At 37.0% G+C, this 23082-nt stretch overlaps 1 protein-coding gene across 1 annotated transcript in view; it reads left to right on the top strand.

Moving 5' to 3' along the window:
- KHDRBS2 (KH RNA binding domain containing, signal transduction associated 2) overlaps positions 1-23082 on the top strand; it is a gene marked incomplete at both ends in the record, with an annotated part of 323724 nt that overhangs the window by 223364 nt on the left and 77278 nt on the right. Inside the window, one exon of the mRNA XM_080343013.1 lies at positions 596-791. Within this exon, the coding sequence (XP_080199139.1) occupies positions 596-791 (196 nt within the window). The remainder of the gene's footprint in view (positions 1-595; positions 792-23082) is intronic.

Raw genomic sequence — 23082 nt, 5'->3', positions numbered from 1 at the left:
AACTGGCTGATCTTGCCTATGACCTCTCTTTTTTTTTTCCCCTGAAGGTGTCATGTTTTCCCTCAGTTCTTTTTGAATGGAATTTTTTATCAGTAGATGATGCACATACACAGGATTTTTTACACTTGTCATTCATGACCATCTTCCACTCAAAATCTTTGGGGGCTCAGAAACTCTCTTTGTATACAGTTGTTCTACTTTACCTTGCAAGTTTCTCTCATCCTGCATCATCTTCTGCCAATCAATTTTTCCCACCCACCAATAAACACTAGAATGAGAGTGATGACTGCTCTTCTAAAATAGTTTGAGAGCAACAGAAAAAGTTCCTCACACGATAATCCAGAATTTCATTAGTACAAGCAACAAGAGGATCAGGTGTAAAAGGCATTGAGTGGCTTAAAAATAATGTCTTTTCATAGTATGAGTTCTTCCTGAGATATTGCCTAAAAGTGCTTGACATTGTAGCTGCTAAAATGCCAGTTATACGATACTTTAAATAGTAGTAGAAATATAAGGGCCTTTAGAATGGAGTAACGTTTGCATGTCCTGCCTTGCTGCTCCCGCTGAAGTGATCACTGCTTTTTGCTCCCCGCAGGGGACGTGGGGGTGCGATTCCTCCGCCCCCACCCGGACGAGGTGCCCAAGCACCCAGAGGAGCGCCGGTGACCCGTGGAGCCCTCCCCGTCCCCCCAGTGGCAAGGGGTGTCCCCACTCCTCGAGCAAGGGGTGCCCCGGCTGTCCCGGGCTACAGACCACCCCCGCCACCCACACACGAGGCCTATGAAGAATATGTAAGTAACCACGTGTGTTTATAACATACGTGAGCCAAACTCTGTGGTGAACATCAAGCACCTCTAGGTTGGAAGATTCCAGGCCAATAATTGCTGTGTCTCTGCTACTTAACTCCTGCTGGTGAATTATAGTCTTAGTGATGCGGTGTGTCTGCAGACCTGTGTGTTTTGCGTGTTTGGGGTTCGTAGAATTGTTCACAGCTTACTTCGGGATATGAGAAGGTGGTGCTGGGTAGGTCTCAGGGCATCACAAAGAGCAATACAGATATACTCACGAGTATATTATAACTAAAAGCTATTTGTTACTGTAGGCAGGTTCTTAGGAATAACAGATTTTATCCTTTGTGAGAACACGTTTTTTTTGTTCTTCCAAATCCTTTTTATTACCTAAAAATATATATATGTATATCTCTGTTCACCATAGTGCTATAGTTACATAACAAATAGAAATTCAAGTAATTTTCATGAAAGCTGATACAATGATGCAGATTTAGCAAGGAGCAGTACTAACTGTCACCTTTTCTTATGAGGTGTTAAAAATAATTGTGCTGTAAACATTAAAGCTTTCAAGTGATCTTCATTAGTGTTCCCTCCTGGAACTATCACCATAACAACAGATATTCAAGTAGAGGAGAAGCCACCATCAAGTATGATGTCTGACTTTTTCCAGCTGTGGCAGATCCAAGGGTAAGATGCACCTCTCATCCATTCCGTAATCCTATCACACTATAATTGAGAAGATGTAGTTTTATTCAATTAATAGTTTTCCAAGAACAGAAGAAAGGAAATTGAAACAGAAATTAATCTTTGTTGGTAAAGCTTTACTCAGCCATCTGTATTTGCAGAGTAGAGATTAGATCATGGCCACTTTGAATCAGGGATACACATTTTGTTAATGCCAAGAACAACAGCTGCAAAAGAGGGGAAGAAAGTCACTCTCTGTTGTTATTTACCTCAACAGTTTCAATCTTTAAATGAGATAAAAGCTCTGCTAAAAAAAATGAATGTAAAGAATATACCCTTCCTTGATAGACAGTATATTATCCATTAGTAACCAAATGTGAGAGACCTTCCTTTCTGTGCAGAACTGTGTCTTTTCCTAATCCATGAGTGACAAATTTCAAAACAGAACCCTTGTAATGTGAGATTAAGATTACAGGTAAATCTTCTCTCTTTTTTTTAATATTTTTTCCCCATCTACAGTACTGGTAAACGTCCTAGAGTGTTAAATAGTTTTTTAGGGAAGGTTTCTTATGCTTTTTCTGAGTGGCAAATACATGGAAAGCAGGAGGAGAAGTTGAGGCAGCTGTTCTATCAAATTAGGAAATCATTCAGCCAGTTCCGCGTTGTTTCGAAATGGTGACACTCTCAGGAACACAAAATATACACACAATTAAAGGAGTCATTTTAGTTTGCGATAGATTAGTCCAGTAAAAACAAACAAATGTGTTTGTGTTTCTATTTTGACTACTTAGATAGCAGCAAGAAACATCTTGCCTTATAGGAAAAATTCAGATATTTTGGAGATCCTTCCATCTTCTGTGTCCTTTCAACATCTGTATTCCACAGCTGGGAATATAGGGGCTTCCCCTGACCTGCTGTCATCCACCAGTTTGCAATGAAAATCTCTTGTCATTTTGCAAAAATTACTTATGGACTAAGATAGTAGTTAAAACTGATGGTGTGCAGATAGAAGGAAAAGTTCACTGTCATATATCTATATATGAACTTGTAAATCATATTTTAGGGGAAAATATTTTTAATTTTGCCGTTTTCTTCGCAAATGCACCACTGCATCACATATCTGACTGGATACTAAAAGCAAGTGGATCTATTTGTTGACTAGCAACAAATGTCATGTGTAATTGTTGTTCTTTCACACTGAATCCTAGAGATGAAAAACTAATTTATACTGAATAATTTATCCAATTTACTTTGTCTCATTTTCTGCTTGTAGGCAACCCACCAGCATATTGCAATTTCTTTATGTGTTTATGCTTTTCATTTTTGTTACGGTATTTCACTCTAATTTTTGCCTACTATATGCAAGCACCATTGCTTTGATGAGTTGTGCACATGAATGCAATGTCACTGATTGTGAGTATCCACATTTTTGATTTTTCTTTTCTCTAACAGAATATAGTCATTTGAATGCTGAGCTGAAAGTGAACTCAAGAAAAAGAATAGAGTGGCTGCAGCAGAATTTTTTAAAATGTTTAAACAGCTTTTCCTGAGCAAAATCTTTAGATATTTGCTCAGCTCTACTAATCAGAGCTTGTATTGACTGTTTGACCTTGAAACACCTCACTGTTCAAATCAGTTTGGAAAAGCATTTAAAAGTTTGAATCACTCCTTTATAATTAGCCAGTATCTAAATATTTTGAGGTTTCCTGATGACCTTTCTGAGACTTCGTAAAAGCAAATGTCTAAACGTTTATCAAGAAAAGTGAAGTCTTGTCGTTGTATATTCATGTTCAACATTTTGAATGTCAAGCCTAAAAAAAGGGAAAATAATTTAGAAGAACTTTCAGAAAATAAGAGGGCTAGAGAGAGAAGGGGGAGTGACACACCTCATGCCTTTTTCTTTACTTGCTTTTGAAACAGCTATAGAGCTTTTATTGGGTGCAGCATAGATAGTATCTCAGAGGAGGTTCAGAAGACTACCCACAGGAGGAGGAGGTACAGCCATTAGAAGATAAATGCAGAAGAAATAGTTACTAAATGAGCCTTCCTCACTTTAGAAAAAGCTCATTGTGTGTGAATTTGGAACAGCTGCTGTGCAGCTTCTGGGATCAGAGAGGTGGTCCTGCGTTTGTAACCTGGTGACTAAGAGTGCTGTTCAAAGTGACTGATCTTAGTTCAGTGTGACCAATCTGTACGTGCTCCTGAAGGACAGGTCCACCAGGGTGCAGTTCAGAGCAGAAGGTTGACTTGGTCATTGTGAACTTTCTTCGGAAGATTCTTTCACAAAGCCGAGCTTAGCCCTTGTCATTACTCTCTGAGATATAATTTTATACCACTAGTCCACAAACACGACCATACTGAAGATGTCTCTAGCTGCTGAAAAGGATCCAGAATTTCATTAAAAACCAGCCTTCTGGACCTCGGGTTCCATTGTGGGTTTTTTGTTGTTTGGTTGATTGTTTTGGTTTGGGTTTGTTTGTTGTTGTTGTTTTTACTGAAAACCACACAGTATGGTTTGTCATTGTGGATGACAATTGTGGATGACCAAGGCAGGAGATGGTAAATGAAAATGAGTTCAAATATTCAGTCAATATTCAATATTTCAGTCCTGCATCATCACCTTTATTGACAAAGAGAATAGTAAGATTGATTTTGTGCTATTTTTTTCATTGAAAAAGTTAAGATTTGTTTGGTTGAACATCTGCTTTTATGATCGATTTGAATATATAAGTAATATAGTAAGCATATAGTAAGGAAAAATAACACCGATGTCATCCTTACAGATTGAGGGGAGACTTCTGGAGACTTTTCTTAACAAGTATAAGGAACTTTAAACGGCTAAGGTCTTATTGGTGGCTTATGAAACAGGCAATAGACATGACTGATTGAGGTTCATGATTTATACAGAAGTGAAGTGTTTGAGTAGGTCTTCTGCTGGAAGGAACATTCTATTGAAACAGTAAAGCCAGTGTTCAGCACAATATGTATTAATCTGAACATGCAGACTTTTTCACTTAAGGTTAAAGCTAAATAGTTGAAGGGTGCTTAACCCAAATATAAGCCAAAAATACCATTGCTTTCAGATCTGTTTTGAAAGGTATTTGACTCTGGAGCTGTATTTTTCATTCTGAATCAGAACCTAGCAGTGAGCTATGCAGTGATATTTTTCTTTACGTTTTTTAAGAGCAACAGCCTTTCTAAGAGGCCTAATGTGAGTCTAGAAGTGATTTAGCATTTCTTCCCTTAACCCAGATGCAAAGAATTACCAAAACAGAATAAATTTGGAACTAAAATACACATTGCTTTTATATTTTGCATTTTTGCTCCCAGATAAGAAAGAAGACTTTTTACTCCTGGATAAAAAAGGGGACATTTGCACAAAAAGCCATTCAGTATGAATACTTAGATGAGTTTCTTGTATTTACAAAGAAATACATAATTTGTTTGCAAGAAATAGGCCAGTCTGTCGAGACACTGAGAAGCCAGTACAGCTCCTAGGTCTAGGACAGCCAGATTAAAGAGCAATTTTAAATGCAAATGTTTCTCTCACTTCTCATTTCACTGATCAAACTAACCAAATGCAGCTTCTTGATATCTCCTGGAGTAAGTGAAGAGCAATGCTTTTAGAAAGTCTCTGGAAAAGAGCCACATAATAAGATAGATTGTGCTTTTAATGTCATGCTGTTCTTCCTCTCATTTCAAGCTATTTAAAATGAAAGCAAATGCCACATTCAACTGTTTGTTCTAAGCTCAATGGTTATTTACATTTTTCAATAGTTTTCAAACAAACTGAAACAGCTATGCTCATGTTTATTCAGTGCCAACCTAGACAATGAAAAGACTGACAATAAGAGGCATTTTGTCACACTTTAACATTTTAAAAAGGATAATTAACATTTACATGGGACTGTGGTCCCCAAAAATGTGGTTTCGGAGGCTTTGTTTACTGTTATAGGCTGGATCTCATAGGGCTTTTAAATCCATTCTGTCTGCCACTTGCGAATGTAGATGGAAATTGTGTATGAAGACCTACACGTCCTCTTCATGGCATGTTTGCGCCTGTGTTACTGCTTTAATGAATACGTTAAGGTGAGCAATTGGTACTTAATTCTGCTACTTGTGAAGTCCATTCCTGTATTTTCAGTGAGAGTGAGGCACAGACAACTAAGAAGACTTGTTCCAAACCTTGAAATAGTGAAATATATTGGACATAATGATGGTCAAAGGGGATTATTTCCATTATTTTCTCTAAATTGATATTTTCAAGTTTTAATATGTACCACCTATCTATTTCTATGCCTCTTTTGGATGAAAAAAAAAATCAATGAAGAATGTACTGAGACTAAAGAGCATTTGAATAAAGCTGGAATTATAGACATGGGAATCCGCACGGCTGAACACCACATTGATTAAATATGATTGATTACCTATTTGTTCGCAAGGCACATAGAAAAAGAGCTAAGCTATATTCAACTTACATCTTCTGTGGCTTGGAAAATCAAATTTTATTTTTACCATAATAGCGATAAACAGGATAATGTTTATATTATGTGAAAGACCCTATTGAGCTTTAGATGAATACTGCGAATTATGGTCTCACAAAGGTAGAGTGGATTTTTCTGTTAGTTATTCAAACTTCAGAGAATTTGGTCCATCGATACTATAAATGTACTTATTGCAAAAAAATACAGCAAAAAATACAGAATTAAAGTAGTAGCAACTTTTTCATGTTTTTCTAAGTGCAAAACCCACAGTCAGCATTAAGCCCTCAGTGTCTGGGAACCTGTAGTTCTAGAGATTTTTGCTTACCTGTGCAAACTGTAGTTTGGATCTTATTCTTATAGAAGATATCTGAATAAATCAGACTTGCCCCATGAAACCAAAGGAACTGTCCTGAGAGCAATGCATCAATAAATGTGAATACTGCTTTCAGATTCATCACTTCTATGAATTTCTCACAAATTGACCATGTACTCTAAAGCAGACTTTATTATATTGGTTGTTTGATTCATTTTGATTTGATTGTGATAATCATAGTTACTCAATGGGTTAAACTTTACTCATAAAATACATAAAACTCCCAACATCTACTTATGAATGCTGCAGAAGGATTTTGTGGAGCATAAGCCCTTCTATTGTCCCCTTCATGCTTTCCTTGGCAAAAATAATTCTCCTCTTAACATTAGTTACCAAGTTTTCAGTTCAAAACTATTTTCTATGCTAGACGGAGAATAAAAGAAAATGCTGATGCAGCTGTATGTTTTAGTATTAGACACGATGGTAATACAACTACAACCTAATAAATATTTATATTTGTTATATAGAGATCTAAGTGAAGGGCATCTCTCAACTGATCATCCAGCCTTCATATGGTCCTTAAATATTCATGGTGTATGAGGTTATATTCATAAGATCCTACATAAAATATATATGCAGTATTTTCCATAGAGACAGAATTTGCCTGCATCATTCACTGCACCATTTGATCATTAAACAGTGTGATTGTTCAGGAACCTGTTACCAAAAATACTTGTCTACTGTCACTTGGATCTGTCACAACATGTCACTTGGCTGTTTATTTGATGGAGAACAGTCTTGGTTGGTACAAAATATCTCTATAGGTATATGCTGGCTAAGCATTATCATGTGACTGTGTCTGGATCCATGTTGTCCTTTTTATGACAGGTTGCAAAGGTGAGTCATAAGCTTTTTGGGTTTTTTACAAACTCTTACAAACTTAGGGAATTATTGTTAAAGGTTTGGGACAAGTCCAATTTAATTACAGTCCTTGTGAGTTCAGTTACTCTGTGAATTCAGTTCAGATGGAAGGCTTGGGTTTTCTCTTTCACTTCTCAAAGTTTCTTACCCAGATTAAGTTCACCAAGGTATTAAAAAGTTGAATAGTTTTGGACTGGTGAGTTCCCGGGGAGCCAGACACATTTAAATTCAGTGGTAATGAGAAAAGCTTGGTGCAGGCTACTGTTTCCTGCAGACTGGTAAGCACAGAGGCTTCAGCTGTGCCAAGCAATTACAGAAGCCTTGAGCTCTGGTTTCAGGAAGGGCTCTGGGCGGTAAGATGCTGTGGCACTTACCATTATCACACCAGCCCTGCCTCCAGCGTATGAGCTTTATTCATGTGGTTTTCAGTCTAGCATTTTGGTAAACTCAGATTAGTGACTTTATTGTAGTAGATAAACAGCATGCTCTTTATATCAATAGATTTCATGTACAGCTAACAGAGTACTTCTGGTTTATGTATTGTATTTATTTATTAGGAATTTTCACTGTAGCTAAAACATGAGCTTTATTAATGTAGTAAAATGCACAGTTCAAGAACTGGTTTATATTAATGGAAAACTTTTATGGATTGTTCCAAAGTAGTATTTTAGTTTTCCTGGAATTTAAAGGGCATGTATTTAAAAAATACTTCATGTTGCAGGAAGTTGTCATCAGACTTCATCTGTATTCTTCTCTTCGGTATATTTGTGACATTGTCATCTTGCAAAAATTAATTCTGCATGGAACTGCAGAGATACATACATATCAACTGCACTTAAAATCAAAGACAAGTATTACAGAGCGCAGTTCTGTTTCATTCTGTGGCTGATGGACCTTTTAGCCAGTTGCCTCTATCCATACACTTAGAGCTTACTCAGGATAATTGAAAAAGGGGATTTGTATTTGGTACAAGAAAAGGCCTGAAAAGTAGTCTTACATGCCTGTGATCTTTTCTCCCTCATTATGTTCAGTGTATTTGCAACCCTGAATTTCAGTTATACATAGGAAGAAAAAGGTTTGTGGTCAATGAATTATTTCATGTATTTGGTTGCTGAAGCACCTGTCCAGCAGTATGCCTGTTCTTTCTTGGTATTTAAGGGAGGCTCAAATATATATGTGAGCCTAGATTCTCATACACAAAGGCAGGCATATATATACCCCACGTGTATATTGTTACAGACGAAGCTGCCTCAGGCTGTCCCTTGGCTGGAAGCCATCCAGAGACACACAGCAGTGGTTGCTTCCCCAAAACAGCATGTGAATGTCCCATTCTCTGCTGCTTTGCAAGGGAGGAGGCTTTATGACTCTCCAACTGCCTTAGCGTTTCCAGTAAATCTTTACTTGGGTATAGAGATATGTGCTTACATTCTGATACAGATATGTGTATATGTTATCTGTAGCTACAGCACAGAAAAATGTAGTGCATTTCTTCCAGCGCTCTGTTTGTAAGCACTTTATATTGCGCAGAGCTCCTCTGCAGCCAGCAGTGTGCATGAGTTACTGTGTAAGGACTCAGTCTGAAGGGTCAGAGAAGTAAAATCTAAAGTGTGTGATTTCTTCTTTAATAATATACTTTTGGAAAAAAATATGTAAATGTAGAAAACAAGTATAGAAAGGAAGAAGATACTAACAAGTATTTTAAAAAATTGTTTTATTTGTATAACCAGATGAACTGGATGAAGTACACATTTTTTTTCCTTCTTGAGCAATGATGGTATTAAAGTGACTGGGAAATTCAAATGAATACCTCTTTGTCAGGTAAATAGGTCAATGTCATTTTCAGATATGCTCATTTTTTAAACAATCAGATCAGTTGTATTTTATCAAAGGTGCAGACTTAGTGTGCCTCTTCAAACTGTAGCAAAAATGTTGAGAAAATTGATCTTGTTATGAAACACAGTACTGTGAATTTGACCTATAGGGCTCTTAGAGAGTCTGGCAATCACTACAAGAGGGAGATGCAGTATAATGGTTCTGGGACAATAAAGTACAAGACCAGAGATGAAAAATATTCTTTTGCCATACAGACCTGTTTTTTTTTCCTGATGAAATTATGATTGCTTGCATTTTAATAGCTTCTACAGTCGTTACAAGTGCTGTTACTCATAGACAGCTAATAGCTCACTTTGACTACCTGCGGTTGTTTTGTAGCTCTTAGTGTGCTGTAAAAATCTGTGGAGTGCAACATCTGAAATCATAAAGAGTGCAATGTTTGTGAAGAGGAATTAGGTAGGTAAATACTCTCTATATTTTACTATCATAAGAATACATTAGTAACCCAAGGACACACTTGCAAACATACCCCTGTGCTACCCTACGCAATACAGTAAAACTGCCTTTAAATACTTCTCAAAATCAGTATATCTGTCCAAGTGGAGTGCATACCATTGATTATCAGTTCTTAATAGGTGCTTTAGCTGTAGCCTTGGTGTTCATGCTGTCCTCCAACTCTTCTGGGCCAATTAGTGAGTTTCCATAATGAAAATATTAATAATCCTTTAGGTAGCCTACTACCGCCAGTTCTTTTGATCACCAAATGTCTGTCAGATGCAATTTATGTAAGTCTAATGAGGACACAGCAACTTCAAGCTTAGAAAGTCCATATCCTGTTATCTTTCATTTGGACTTTCCAGTCCTGATTGTTGTCTCTTCCTGTACATCCTCTCAACTTCAGACATCCAGATTTTTAGAAGGCTGAAGTGGAAAAAAAAAAGTCCCAAAAGTGAGTCTTATTTTGGGGCAATATATAAACTCATGTACTGTAGTTTTTTCATATTTTAGTTTCTCTTTCCTTGTATTAAAATCACACACTTTTCCCAGTTTCCTTCATTCAAAACTTCTCTAAATAACTTGTTAACACTATTGATTAATCTTTCTGAGGATGAAACTATACAATGAGCAAGTACACATCTGAATTATATACATTTGGATGTTTTAAAAATAAGATTGTCAAAGAAAATCAATTGCTGAACCGTTTTACGCACGACTGGATTTCTACAATAACACGTAGCCCGTGCACTTGTTTTTATCAAGACTTTACATGTGTATACCAGTCGTTACACATGCTGCAGCTGGGATTTTTCTGAAATAACTTGTATTAAAAAAAAATATATACATTAAAATTCAAACTATATTTCTTTCTATTTTACCAACCAGTTACCATCAATCATTCTACTTTTTGAGCAAACACTGCCTGTACTATTTAACTGACATGCAGAGTTAAAATGTATGCTTGTTTCTTTTAAAATAAATCTTATTTTAAGAATATATAATTCCATTTTTATTATTTGTTTGCATCTCATTGCAGACAATGGCTTCAGGTTTGGTGTGACTTAGTTTGCTTTTATTGTCAAAATTGCTCAGGTATGTAAAAGCTCACCATGTTATTTGAATTTTATTTAATTATCAGTAATAATAAAAGAATAAATGCTTTTAGTAATAATAAAAGAATAAATGCTTTTAAACTGAAACAGAATTTTGGAAATTGGGATTTCCAAGTATTTTTGACAGAACTGCATCAGTTAACTAGAAGAAAAGGGCTTATAAACAAGTAAATCAAGGTCATGTAAATCAGGCTGTGGGGGAGATGCAGAAGGGACCTGTGTTTTGTTGCAAGTTAAATTTTTCCAAATTTAAATGTGGACAATGTAGCAAGAAGGATGGGAAAGGGAGAGGGAAAGGGAGAGGGAGAGGGAGAGGGAAAGGGAAAGGGAAAGGGAAAGAATCATGGAAATACAGTTGTTGGGTCTGAGTGCATCCATCAAATAAATTAAAAGCCACAATACTTGGGTCATTTTTCACTTACCTTGAACAGCTCTTTCAGTTTCTTGCAAGGCCACTGTTCATGCAAACACCCTAAACAAATAAATCCAAAAAGTCATCCGGAGTACTTCTAATTTATTTCTCTTGAGGTACCTATCATAAGTTGCCGTTTTGGAAAAAGCAGCAGAGGTGTCTTGTGTACGATAAACTTAACACAGAGCAACCAGAAAAAACAAACGAAAAAACATAAAGTTTTAATTGTGTCTTATTAATTTCACTCAGGTTTCAATTGTTTATTTTCTATGGGGTAGAAAATTGCTTATGCAAGTGATTTGTCTCGTGTTTGCATAGTCTTATTGTGTGTAGTAGTGGAGTATAATTACAAGTGAGGTTACTACATCAGTTGTAGATGTAGTCAATAAGTGTATGGCTGAATCAGTGGTTGGTATGTGTACTATTTCTTTCCATGCATAGTGCAATAGAAAAGGGAGCGAGTGTTTTCTTCCTGTAGAATATGTTGCAGCCCAATCCACTTGAGCCAGGAATGAAGATTTAAATCCCTAAAGGCAGAGGAAAAAGTGAAATTCAGAGTGAAAGGACTACTTTTATTCTACTCTTTTCAATTTCTTTTTAAAAGACAGACTTGACCTCTTGCAGAATTTGTAGAGCACTAATGTGCACACCACACCACCAGAGAGGTCTGAGTACTGAGAGCAGGACTTGACTTCCTGCAGCCCAAATAACGGCACCTAAATCTTGGAGAGGATCAAGGCTTATGCAAAGCTTTGTTTTCACCCTTTCCAAGAGGACAGCTAAAGGGTACTGGAGGGTACAGCACTGTGGGTACCATTCTTGGGTACTATTCTTAGTTGCTTAACTTTTCCTGTACATCATACAAGAAAGTACATCCATCTTGGATGTCATTAATTCCTGTATGGTTCTTTTGTTTATCCAGGATCCAGAAATTTAAGATCCTAGATCACACGAAATTTTCAAACAAAGTAGGCTTCTGAGTCCCTAAATTACTTCTGAAAACAGGACTTAAATTCTAAATAGCTTATTTTTTTTACCCACCATTCATTTTGTAGAAAACTTACAGGGGGAAAAAAAAAAAAAAAAAAGTAGGTTTTTTGTTTGGTTGGTTTTTTTTAAATACCCAGCTACCTATCTGCTTTGAGGAGCCTATCATCATCTTCCTAGGAAGAAAGCAGACCACAATGTGACAAGTAGGCAATACTATTCTGATAGTCCCCAATTGAATGAGGACATTGTTGAGGTGAAATTCAATTTTGAAATAAAAGCCTTTTAAAGGATCTGCTTTCTTTCCTCAGGACCTCAGTCAAGCTGTGTACAGAGTACACAACCATTTGGTTTTTGTGTTGAAGGAAAGGAATTGTTATGAAGAACTAAGCTTCCACTCTGTTTGGAAAATACCAATTCATCCATACTTGATTGGAGTTTATATATTTGAGGATAATCAAATAGGTCACTGGATGCAGTGTGAGAAACTGTTTTATGTTCTGTAGAGCAGAAGTAATTAATGAAAGCTGAAAGACATTAAAATAAACTTCCCAGTTTCAGTAACATGAGGCTTTCACTTCCCTAGTTGGGTGATAATCCTATTGAACATCTCCTTCAAGCTATCTCTGTTGCCAAGGTAAGCGTGAGTGTATGAACTCGTACAACTCAGATGTTGAATAGCTATGATAAAAAACTAGGACATTATCTTGGGGAGGGAATTACCTTTAGTTATTATTCATGCATTTTCTGTCCTCTCAAAATCATGCATGTTGACATAATAATTTGTTTGGTAAAGAAAACTTTTGCTCTACTAAAAATACTGGTTGATTTTACACTATCAGTTTTATTACATTACCAGAGGTTGTCTTCTTGAACTGTCCTGAGATTGCTGACCATCTTAGAAAAACAAAATGAAAAATCCAAGGATATACTTTTTTTCCAAGTTCAAAGCATTATGAACCTGATACTTATTTATTTCTTGAAGCCTGCTTGATGCAGCCTAGAATTTTATGACTGCTTTATCTGTCCTTCTTAAGTAAAAAAGTTTCTGAAAGTCAACATAAAAAATGCTGTAAAAAAGACCAAGTGTTGCTGTAGCCTACTTCATCTACTGGGAGGAATAGAGTACAGAGGCAAAGAAAATGAACACCAAATTAACAAGACCAGCAGAATTCTCAGAATGTATACAGATTTACATACAGGGTCTATAAGTTGTCTTATTATCATGGTCCTCTCTGAGCGGTGGAGGAACAAGCTGAGACGACTCAATGTGAGTGATAAAGCATAGTTCACTTTATTAGTTCAAACAGCGCATACTTCAAGTCTACAATAATTTTGTCTACTTGTCACTCACTAATTGGCTTAAGCTCTAACGATTACATTTGCATGGTCCTCCTACTTGCGGCTCACTAGCTCTGCATGTTTTCTTAAAGTTATCTATGAAGCTATGCCAAGGGCGCAGTGTCCTTGCCAATTCTGCGGATGCAGTCAGTAGTCTCCACTGCGGCCTAGTTTTGCTACTTATACTAAAGGCTTTCAGAACAGGCTCTGCTCGTACAACTGCTCTGTAGACCCATGTGCTTTGTCCTTAAGCCATTCGCTAACAGTCCTCAAGAGCGTATATTAAAAAAACTTTTAAAAAATAGAAAACAACAAATATATTGGGCTTTTGGAGATAAAGAAAGTCAGCAGTTTGTGTTGGCAGGTGGTCTTGCAAGTCTGTATTCCATCTCCTCAGCAGAGTTCAGAAGTATAAGAAATGTAATAAGTCAAAAATCCGTGAATGCATCACTGTAAATCCAGAGTGGCTCTTCTGAAAAATGAGATGGAGATCAAAGTGAGCACAGTTGTATTTCTAGGTGGAAAATTAGATATTCCAAGAAAATTACTGCTGGATGGGCTAAAGCAAGCTTTGGTCCCCTGAGGTACTTCTGGTTGCGCCACCCAGCAAATTGTCAAAAAAGTTACTATGTCATCTTATTCTATTTAGCAATAGGCTTAAAAACCTCTCATCTGGGAGTAGCAGTAACAATTTTGAGGCCTTATGCAATCAATAAGGATTTAATGTAAAGCAGATTCATTTTTTCATGGATGGAGTTAGGACAGTGAGCTGAAGCTCCTAGGTGTAGCTGTCCTTACTCTGGTAGGTAGCTGGAGGTCAAGAGAAGAGGGAATCTGAAATGTGTGTGGTTATCTTTCACTCCAGATAGACTGGGGCTGCAATGGAAGCCATAAACTTGAATGTAACATTTCAGTGTGTGCCAAGCAGTAAAGAATTTCCCCAGGACTGTATGCAACCTGCTCTTTCAACAAGATTTCTGAATAGACCCAGTTAGCAGGAACAAGGTAGAAAATGTAATAGATTGCCTAAATATTAGTACAATCCAGCTGTAATGGCTTGATTTATTTATTTTTATTGACATAGTGCTTCCAGGATTTTAGATTAGCAGTTTAGATTTAAATACGCCTAAAGCAAATCCCAAAAGACAAATTGACTCTGGATTAGAGTTGCTTGTCCTTTGCAGTCCTTGGTGGGGTACAAGTACAGATAAATGCCCAACAAAAAGCCTTGTTTAAATTTTAGCAAGCAGCTGTCACAGGCACAGGAGCTATCCATTACCACTTTTGGAGAAAAAACCTCATCATACGTAATCTTTCAACTAAGAGGCTTATTGAACACAGCAGGAATGTAAAGATTATTCCAAAGGGTGCTGGCCACTGAGTTGCCCTTGTGATTTACAGCCGCAATACCATGCCCTGCATGAGTTCTATGACATAACAATCTGTCAGTTCTCAGAGCTATAAAGTCATCCCTTGGAGATAACTGAGTCAGCCTCACCTTGATGGTCACTTCAGGACATGACTATCATTTCTTTACTTAATAATAAAATGGTGATGTGATTTTAAATGTCATGCTTTAGGTGTAAGACTAACAATCCTATTAAACTATAATACAGGTGATAGATATTGTAAGATACTGTAAGTACTAATCTAGTCCAAGGTAATGTATTAGCTCCATTTCAAAGTGGATAGATGGGAACTGACAAGGGCCCACAAGCAGCTTGGGAAAGAAATGGAGAGTCATAACCAGGTTATATAATGAGATGTTAAAAATACTCACAATCATTTTTACTCAGATATGAGGAACCAGAGTATTCCAACCATCTTCAGCTGTGAAGTGCTATGATTTTATTTATTTGTGTTTATTGAGGATTCCAGAGTTGTTTAGATAGTGTACAAATATGAGACACACACAAGCATCATTCTTCAAATAGTTTTCATTGTGTGTAAGAATTTCCTGTAGTGATATGCTGGTCCTTAAATTCATCAGCATGGGGAGTGAGTGCCTTACAGGAACACATTAAATAAGGCTGATTCTTTTAGATACAATCCTTCTTTCCATAAAGTATGAACATCAGTTAAACTAGTTGTATCTGACTGAGAACTTGTGTATGTTTAGACAAATTAGTAAGTTTTCTTTGCAGCAAGAGGGCAGGAAAAGCTTGTGACAGCTTCATGGTGGAGCTCACTTCATCATCTCTGACTGGTCTCTGAGGAGTTTCTGTCTCAGGGACAGGGCAAGCTTCACCTCATGATTTACAGCTGCAATACCAGCCCCTGCATGAAAGTCATGACATAATTGTGTGTTGATGTTAGAAGCTGCAAAGATTTAATTCCTTATAGAAAGTTCAGTTCTTCCTGATAAGGGAACTTTTCAGCCAGCCTCTGATTGGTAGAAGATCTTTGAGATTTTTCAGTCTACTCAGCATCTAGAATATGAAACTCAGCATCTCTGAGGATCCCTAGAGAGAGAAAGAGAGATATAAATTACGCAGAGGAATGAGGACTTAGATGTTACATGTGTCAGTAGTTAGATTTTGCTAAGAACTGATATCTTTAGGCAGATATGCCACGTTATGGCATCATATACCAGGGTTCAGGCCTGTTCTCTCACCCTGTTTATATTAATAGTGAATACATAGCTGGGGGAGCTCTGAAACTATGAAATACTCAACTAGAGCTAACCAGAGTATACTGATGGCTGTGAACAGGATCTGCTAGACTATCAGATACATTTGTAATAGTCACTAACAAAGCTACAAGAAGTTCTTAAAGAAGGATAAATTTTATTGAACTTTGAATTTTGAGAAAGATAGTTTTTTAATAAAAGTTATACATGAAGTAGTTGGGAATGCAATGAAAATATATTCAGGTCTCTATTCACAAATTGTCTTAATATTTTCTAATCACTGAGGTGCTTCCTGCACACCTGCACTTTCTGTGAGTCATGTACTTTGCACATGAAAGTTATTAGCATAATGACTGACTGTTTTAAAAAATGTTTCTATTAAGTGCACAGAATTTCTTTTTTGGGCAAATAACCACAATATGAATCATGAACAATTTGTATCTGTAATTAATGTTTTAAAAGGCAAAACAGAAACTGATAGCCATAAGCTTGATATTTTTCTTTGCAGACTTACTGCTGACATACAACTTTTCCTTCACAATAGATTTCTGACAAAAAAAATACAAGAGTGGCCTTTGTTGCAGTCATCCCCTATAAATATTGCTGATTCATGTAACACATTACTATCTGGATGTTGATCCTTCTGGTATACTTGGCCTGGATTTATTCTTGGTAGTGCTGACTTTAATAAAAAGCTATTTTATGTTGTGTGTGAGACAGAAAATTCAGTCATGCCCCAATGCCATGGTTTGTATTCTTCAGTTTTTTGTTTCACTTCCTCTGTTCTCACCCAGAAGCTTTCTAGTCTTTCAACTTACCTAATTTTCAATACCTTTGATCTAAGCTTTTAGAAGTGGAATAGAAGTTACAGAAATCTCTTCTGAATCCAGGACTTGTGTCTGCAAGCTGCACTCTGTAGGCAATATGTCACCACTGTCATAGTGAATGTGGTATTAAAAAGCACATTCGTCTTGCCAGATGAGACTTTCTCAGCAAGATATGTAAGAGATTCTACAAATAGCTCTTGGTACCAAAGAAGCTTACAGTGAGAAGAAAAATAGTAAAAAAACAAATAAACCTTTCCTATTGCATTCTCTTGATTATCAATCCAAACCCATAGAATTAACATTGTAGTTATCATGCATTATTTACATGACATCAAGTATATAGTAGGCACTTTGCAAACATGCATTAAAGCAAAGCCTTGGCCAAGATACGCACTTTCTAACAAAGTGTGGACCAGTGGCTGAGGTAGGGATGGGTAAGTGATATCACTGATGATGATATGTATCAGGATGCAGCCCTAAGGTATTCATTTTGGAAGGGCGGTTCATTGAAAAGTTGATACAAAAGAGCCAAGACATTTAAAATATTTTGCTACAAGTAAATCCAACTTATGCACTTGACTTTTAGAAAGTCTCTTAGTTCCTAACTTTAAAAAATATCTCTTCAAGGAATCTGTTCATCAAACACTGGGTCCAAAGTTGCTTTATTCTTGTATTTTAAATTGTCATTTTGCTTTGAATTAAAGACAACTCTCCCTGTCCACTGAACTTCCACAGATCTTAAATCTAAATTGAATAAAAGCTTTTTGTGATTCTGAAAGTCTCTGATTGTAGTCCAAATCATTAATAAGGAAAGCTAGCTGTAGAGAATTAATGATGATGATCTTAACTTTAACATCAGGATATTCCTGTGGAATTGTTTCTTCTTGCACTGAAATGAAGTAATTGATGTAGGTTATTGTCAACACCAAAGTTATTACACAAACCTTTTTTTCTGCCAATTGCACCTCAGCTAGATGCAAAAATCCATCATTTTCTATATGAAAATACACAAAGGTACACTCATTAAGCAGCAGAAACCTAATAGAAAAGTCATACTTAATCTGTACAAAGGATGCATTTTCTAGTGACTTGACAGTCATGTCTGTAGCTAAAATTATATAATAAAGTAGAAAACAAACGAAAGGAAGGCAACAATGAAATTAATGCTCAAAATATTAAAGAACAGATTGAGAATTTGGAGTTGGATCTTGGGGAGTGAAATCTTCAACAAAGAGTAAGAATCAGAATTCAGAATTATGATGTCACAGTCTTCAGTATTTGCCCCAGACTTGAGCTTCATCATATTTCAGTCAATACCACAACAGCTTGCTAAGTGCATCGATAAAAGGAAAACTGTAAAAAAAAAAAGGGGGGGGGGGGGGGGATTGAGATGTTCATCAGTCATTTTGGTGTGTTTCTGTAATACTGGCAAAGAATAAAGATCGCTTATATGAGAAACACTGGCTCCCAAAACACTTAGTATTCTATACAGACTTATTATGCAGTATTATCAAACCACAAAAAAATCGCATAAACTTTCCTGTAGTTTAATCAAAAGGAAAAAAATACAGATGCAGTGCATCAGCTTAGTTTCACAAGAGTAGTATTTATATCTTGCAAGCAATGACATATGCTGAGAGCAACACTGTTTCCAGCTTGGGAGGCAGCACTGTTTTTTCCTGAGAATTATTCAGCGCTGGTTTTTTTCCCCAAGAATTATTCTGTTTCCTCAAACTGTGGCAAACAGATATTTCAAGAAGTGTACAGTTGCAAGACTATCTCAGACTGGTTTTGCATCCCTACAAATTATACATTCACTGATAATTAAAGTGTTTTGAAAGAGAATCAGCAAGAATAAAATAAACCTCCAGACAATACAGTGTAAAAGGAAATTGCTAGAATACATCTTGAGTAGACAGCGGACCAGCTCTTTTACTCTGGATTAGAATTGGTACACGTGTACTGAATCAGGTTTAGACAATACAAATAACCTGAAGGAAACCTTGCAGCAAGAAGGGAAAAGAGATATGAGGGAGCAATCAAAGATAAAGAAAGCAGATGATGAAAGGGAGCAAAGGCAGCAAACTTCAGTTTTCAGAGAAAAATATGAAGATAATGTTGAAATAATGGAATGAAGTCTCAGGAAAGACAAGTATTTGGAATAGTGATTTTCCTTTATCAAGTTTGTCATCCTCCCACTTCCAACACTGACCATCATGGTGTTAAGTGGTTTTTGCCTTGTTCTTCAAACCAATATCCAAGTCCAATTTATGACTTGAGTGTGGGAGGCAACTTGAAGAAACTTGATGAACATTATCACTTTCTTATATACATATTTTAACAAAGTGGCACAACTGTTATCTGGACTACTTCAATTTCTGCTGGGCAGCTATAATACAGATTATAAAAATGCAAATGGAAGAATTGAAAAGATAAAACAAAGCTAGTTTAGCAAGACTCAAGATATGACAAGAAAGGTTGCAAACATCTTCCTCCTTCTTGAACAGTTCTAGTAGTAGTGATCACACAAAAAGCCCTGGGCTCACAGGAAAACAAAAAACCCGCCTTTGAAGCTCTTTAAACAGCTGAAAATTTCATTCAATTCTTTTATGTGCAATTTAGCATTTTGAGCATCATTTATTTCCAGGAGCACTTTAATCCCACTAGCATTTCCTTCTTTTCCAGTCACTTATATCAACCGGCAGTAGGAATGGCAAAATAGAGGATCACTAGAGATATGTGGGGACTTACCTGCTCTTCTGCTGGGCTCACTTTTAACACTTAGTAGCAACACTGAGTATTTTTACATGAACTGGCAAATCCTGTTTGGATGTCGTTGCACGTATTTAAATTCTGGAGCCTTTGAACTAGTAGGAGAATAGTCAGCCTGTGCTCTGAGTCATTTGAAGGCCTGTGGCAGTGCTGGAGCAGCACTGCACTAAAGCTCATCTTAGTGTATGCTACTGAGTCAGATACAGCCATCCTCGCGCTTCTTACTGACTTTACAGTTACTTTCAAAATGCCACCTAATCGTATGCGGAGGAGGGAGTAAATAGCCTGGCTTTAAAGAAATCCTTCACAACAAAGTTCTGCATTTTCCCCTGCAGGACTTAAGGAAGGTAGTGACTCATCCTCCAGAATATGTGTGGGAGCACATGAAGGTGTTCAGTCATTGAAGTAATATTGAGCAGACCACCATAGTTCTCATAGTAGTCGAGAGTGTGTTATACTGATGATGGTAATGTGTTACATGTACCAACCGCCAGAATTACTGGGATGAAGACTGATTTCCTACATATATCATCAGTGCTGTAGTAATCTGCAAGAGTAAATCTTGGCAAGTACATTTCTGTTATTTGAGAAAAGAGGATTATATTAAGAACTGGCTCTAAAAGACTTTCAGGAGGAGACGGACTGAGGAACTGGTGGTTCCTGTTACGTGTTTCATGTAAGGAAGAAGGTAAAACTTTTGCAGAAGGGAGGGGACCCAAGTAAATGGTGAGAGAAGTCCCCAAACTGTTTCTTGTGCAAGAAGTACATTTCAAGTGATTTTTTAAAATAGCAAATGAAGAAATGGTGACATTCTTAGGATGCTGCACAAAGACTGAATCATGACACCAGTAATATCAGAGTAATTCCTGAGAAGGCCTGGCACTAACAAGGAAACAAATACGGTTACAGAGGCCCATTCCAGAAAATGTGAGAGCTGTCTGACAGAAGGGATAGTCTGAAGAGAATCCTGGTCAGTAACAACAGTGAGCAAAGCAATACTTTACTGTCTTACAATTTTTTCCTTCTGAAAAATGTCAAAGAGTGTCATCTTTAAAAATATTGTTTATTTGCAACTCGGTATGGCTAACACAATGTCCAGAGATTATTTTTTTTAAATGTAACACCACAATGTAAAAGCCTCAAAATAAATCTCTGCCTTAGATGAAATGTCATTCCACAAGTTGTCATTGAATTAATTATGTGGTGTTGTCACAGAAAGGTGCCATTTTTCAGGATTATCCAAAAATGAAACTAAGCATGCTGTCACAATATATTTCATCATAGCTAATTTAAGTAAGAATGTGTAAATTTTCACTAGCTTAAATTATTTCCTTTACTACAGTATCTCATCAAAAGGACAGATTTACAGGGTGCTATTTTCCCTTCTCCAGAGCATTTGTATTATTTCCTTAAGTTCTGCAAAACAGTTGGAAGATATCCAGACTATAGTTTAAATTGCATTTCCAATCATTTTAGTTTAGCCCTTCATTTTTCAACTCAAGTCCCTAAACTGTATGCTGAATGCCTTTAAATGAAGAAAATGCAGTGAAAAAATTCCCTTATTCAAGACACATCCACTGTATCTGCGTAAAAACAAGCTTTTTATCAAATACCTACTACTTGTTCCATCAGTGATCAAAAAAAAAAGTGTGTGTGCATGTTTTATTAGAGGACTGTGTGTGATTGTTGGAGTGTGCTACAGTGGTTTAGGTCTGGCTTGCAGCGGTTTAAAATGGGCTATGGAGGCTGGACCTCTAGGGGAACTTTTTACTCCTTTAAACCTTTAGATTTGTACTGTGTTTTGTAAAAGTGGTTGCAAAGAAGAGTACAGTCTATCTGGGGCTGAGACCCTGGTTCTTGCATTGATTTGGGCAACCGATTTTGGTTCTCACTTTTGCTGTTGAATCTGTGAAGGCCATAAAGGTTAACAGAGCATGTGCTGCAGAGCACCTATTAAGCAACTAAGGACGGATCATCTGGTACAAACCATCAGAGAATGAATATGGGATTACTTCGGGACTTCTCATACACAAAAGAGTCCAGCAGGCCTCATATGGGCACTAAGCTTTATCATATAATGCAGAGCAATATTTAGTTAGAGTAGGAGCAATATTTAGTACATTAGTTGCATTGATGTAAGTTGAAGGAGAACATATTACATGTGTTAAAATTCACAATTGCATAGACAGGGATCATTAGGAACATCTTATCTGACCTCTTGTGTTACTGGGACCCCTTTTCCATGTGCTTTTTGAAACACACACAAAAGAACTGAACGTAATAGTCTATCAGCAGTGGAACAGATCTTCGTCTGTTGCATGAAGGGGTAAGACTGATGGCTTAGCTGGTCCTCCAGCAAAGTAGAAATACGGAAGATATTCCCTCACCCCCCAGCAATTGTAGCTGGAGTTACTGGCTGTTGCCGTCCCACTCGACAGTATGGTAGAATTGTCTGAAGTCAACCCAGCCCCTGTTTTGCTACTGAAGAAGTCACCTGAGGTCAAGGTCTGGCTCAGAGCACTTTTTAAATGAACTGCAGTTTCAGTGACATGCTGTGGTGTTGTTAGGATTGAGATTCTTAAACATTTTAAATTTCTCTGCAGATATGACCAGGGTTTTCTTCGCAGTTTCTGCTGAAATACCTGTAACTAGAACATATTAGCTAGGATGAAGTAGATCTTATATAACTTATTAGTACAAAACTTAGCTATCTGATGGCACAGCTTCATAATGCATGCCTAATACGGATTTGTTTTAGATTACAAATGAAAATTCCAACTTCAATTTTTCAAATTGCACCTTAAAACTGTAATGCCAGATGCTTTTTTCTTATATATTGTTTGCTCTGCTACCAGAGCTTCAATTCACTCACCTGGTTTTGAGAAAAACTTGTATTGCATTAAATTTTAAATTAGATTTAAGAGATTTTTAAGTCATAACTACAGAAAGACTTAGAAACTCTATCAGAATTTCTAGCTGCTTAGTTCATTCTTAGGTCTTTCTAGAGGCAGTACATGGAAGATATTGAGGACAATAGGCTTTAATTTTGACCAGGGTGCTTTATCAAGAGGATGATCTCCTTCCTGTAGTATCACTTGTCAGCCAGAAACTCTGTTCTTCCCCATGGCTTATTTACAGAAAATCATGTTGGAACCACCACGGTTTTAAGAAAGACTAATAGTGGGACTTAACATGCATTCCCAGGAGACACACATACACATATGCACATAAATACATATACACATATATGCACATGTACATGACCAGCCATATGGAACAGGCAGAGAGGCACACTCAGCACTCACACAGACACAGGCAGTACCAGCAGCCCCGTCCTGCTCCCCTCTCTGGCTGACGAGGGTGAAGGTCCAGGAAGGAAATACATACATAGTCACAAGGTGGATCCCCCAGCAGCTGGGCTCAGACACTCAGTCTGCCCCTGGATCCCAGTCCCTCCAGTTACACTCAGGTGTAAGAG

This window comes from Nesoenas mayeri (assembly GCF_963082525.1).
Source record: "Nesoenas mayeri genome assembly, chromosome: 3".
NCBI lineage: Eukaryota > Metazoa > Chordata > Aves > Columbiformes > Columbidae > Nesoenas > Nesoenas mayeri.
This window is presented reverse-complemented; position numbering and strand designations above follow the sequence as displayed.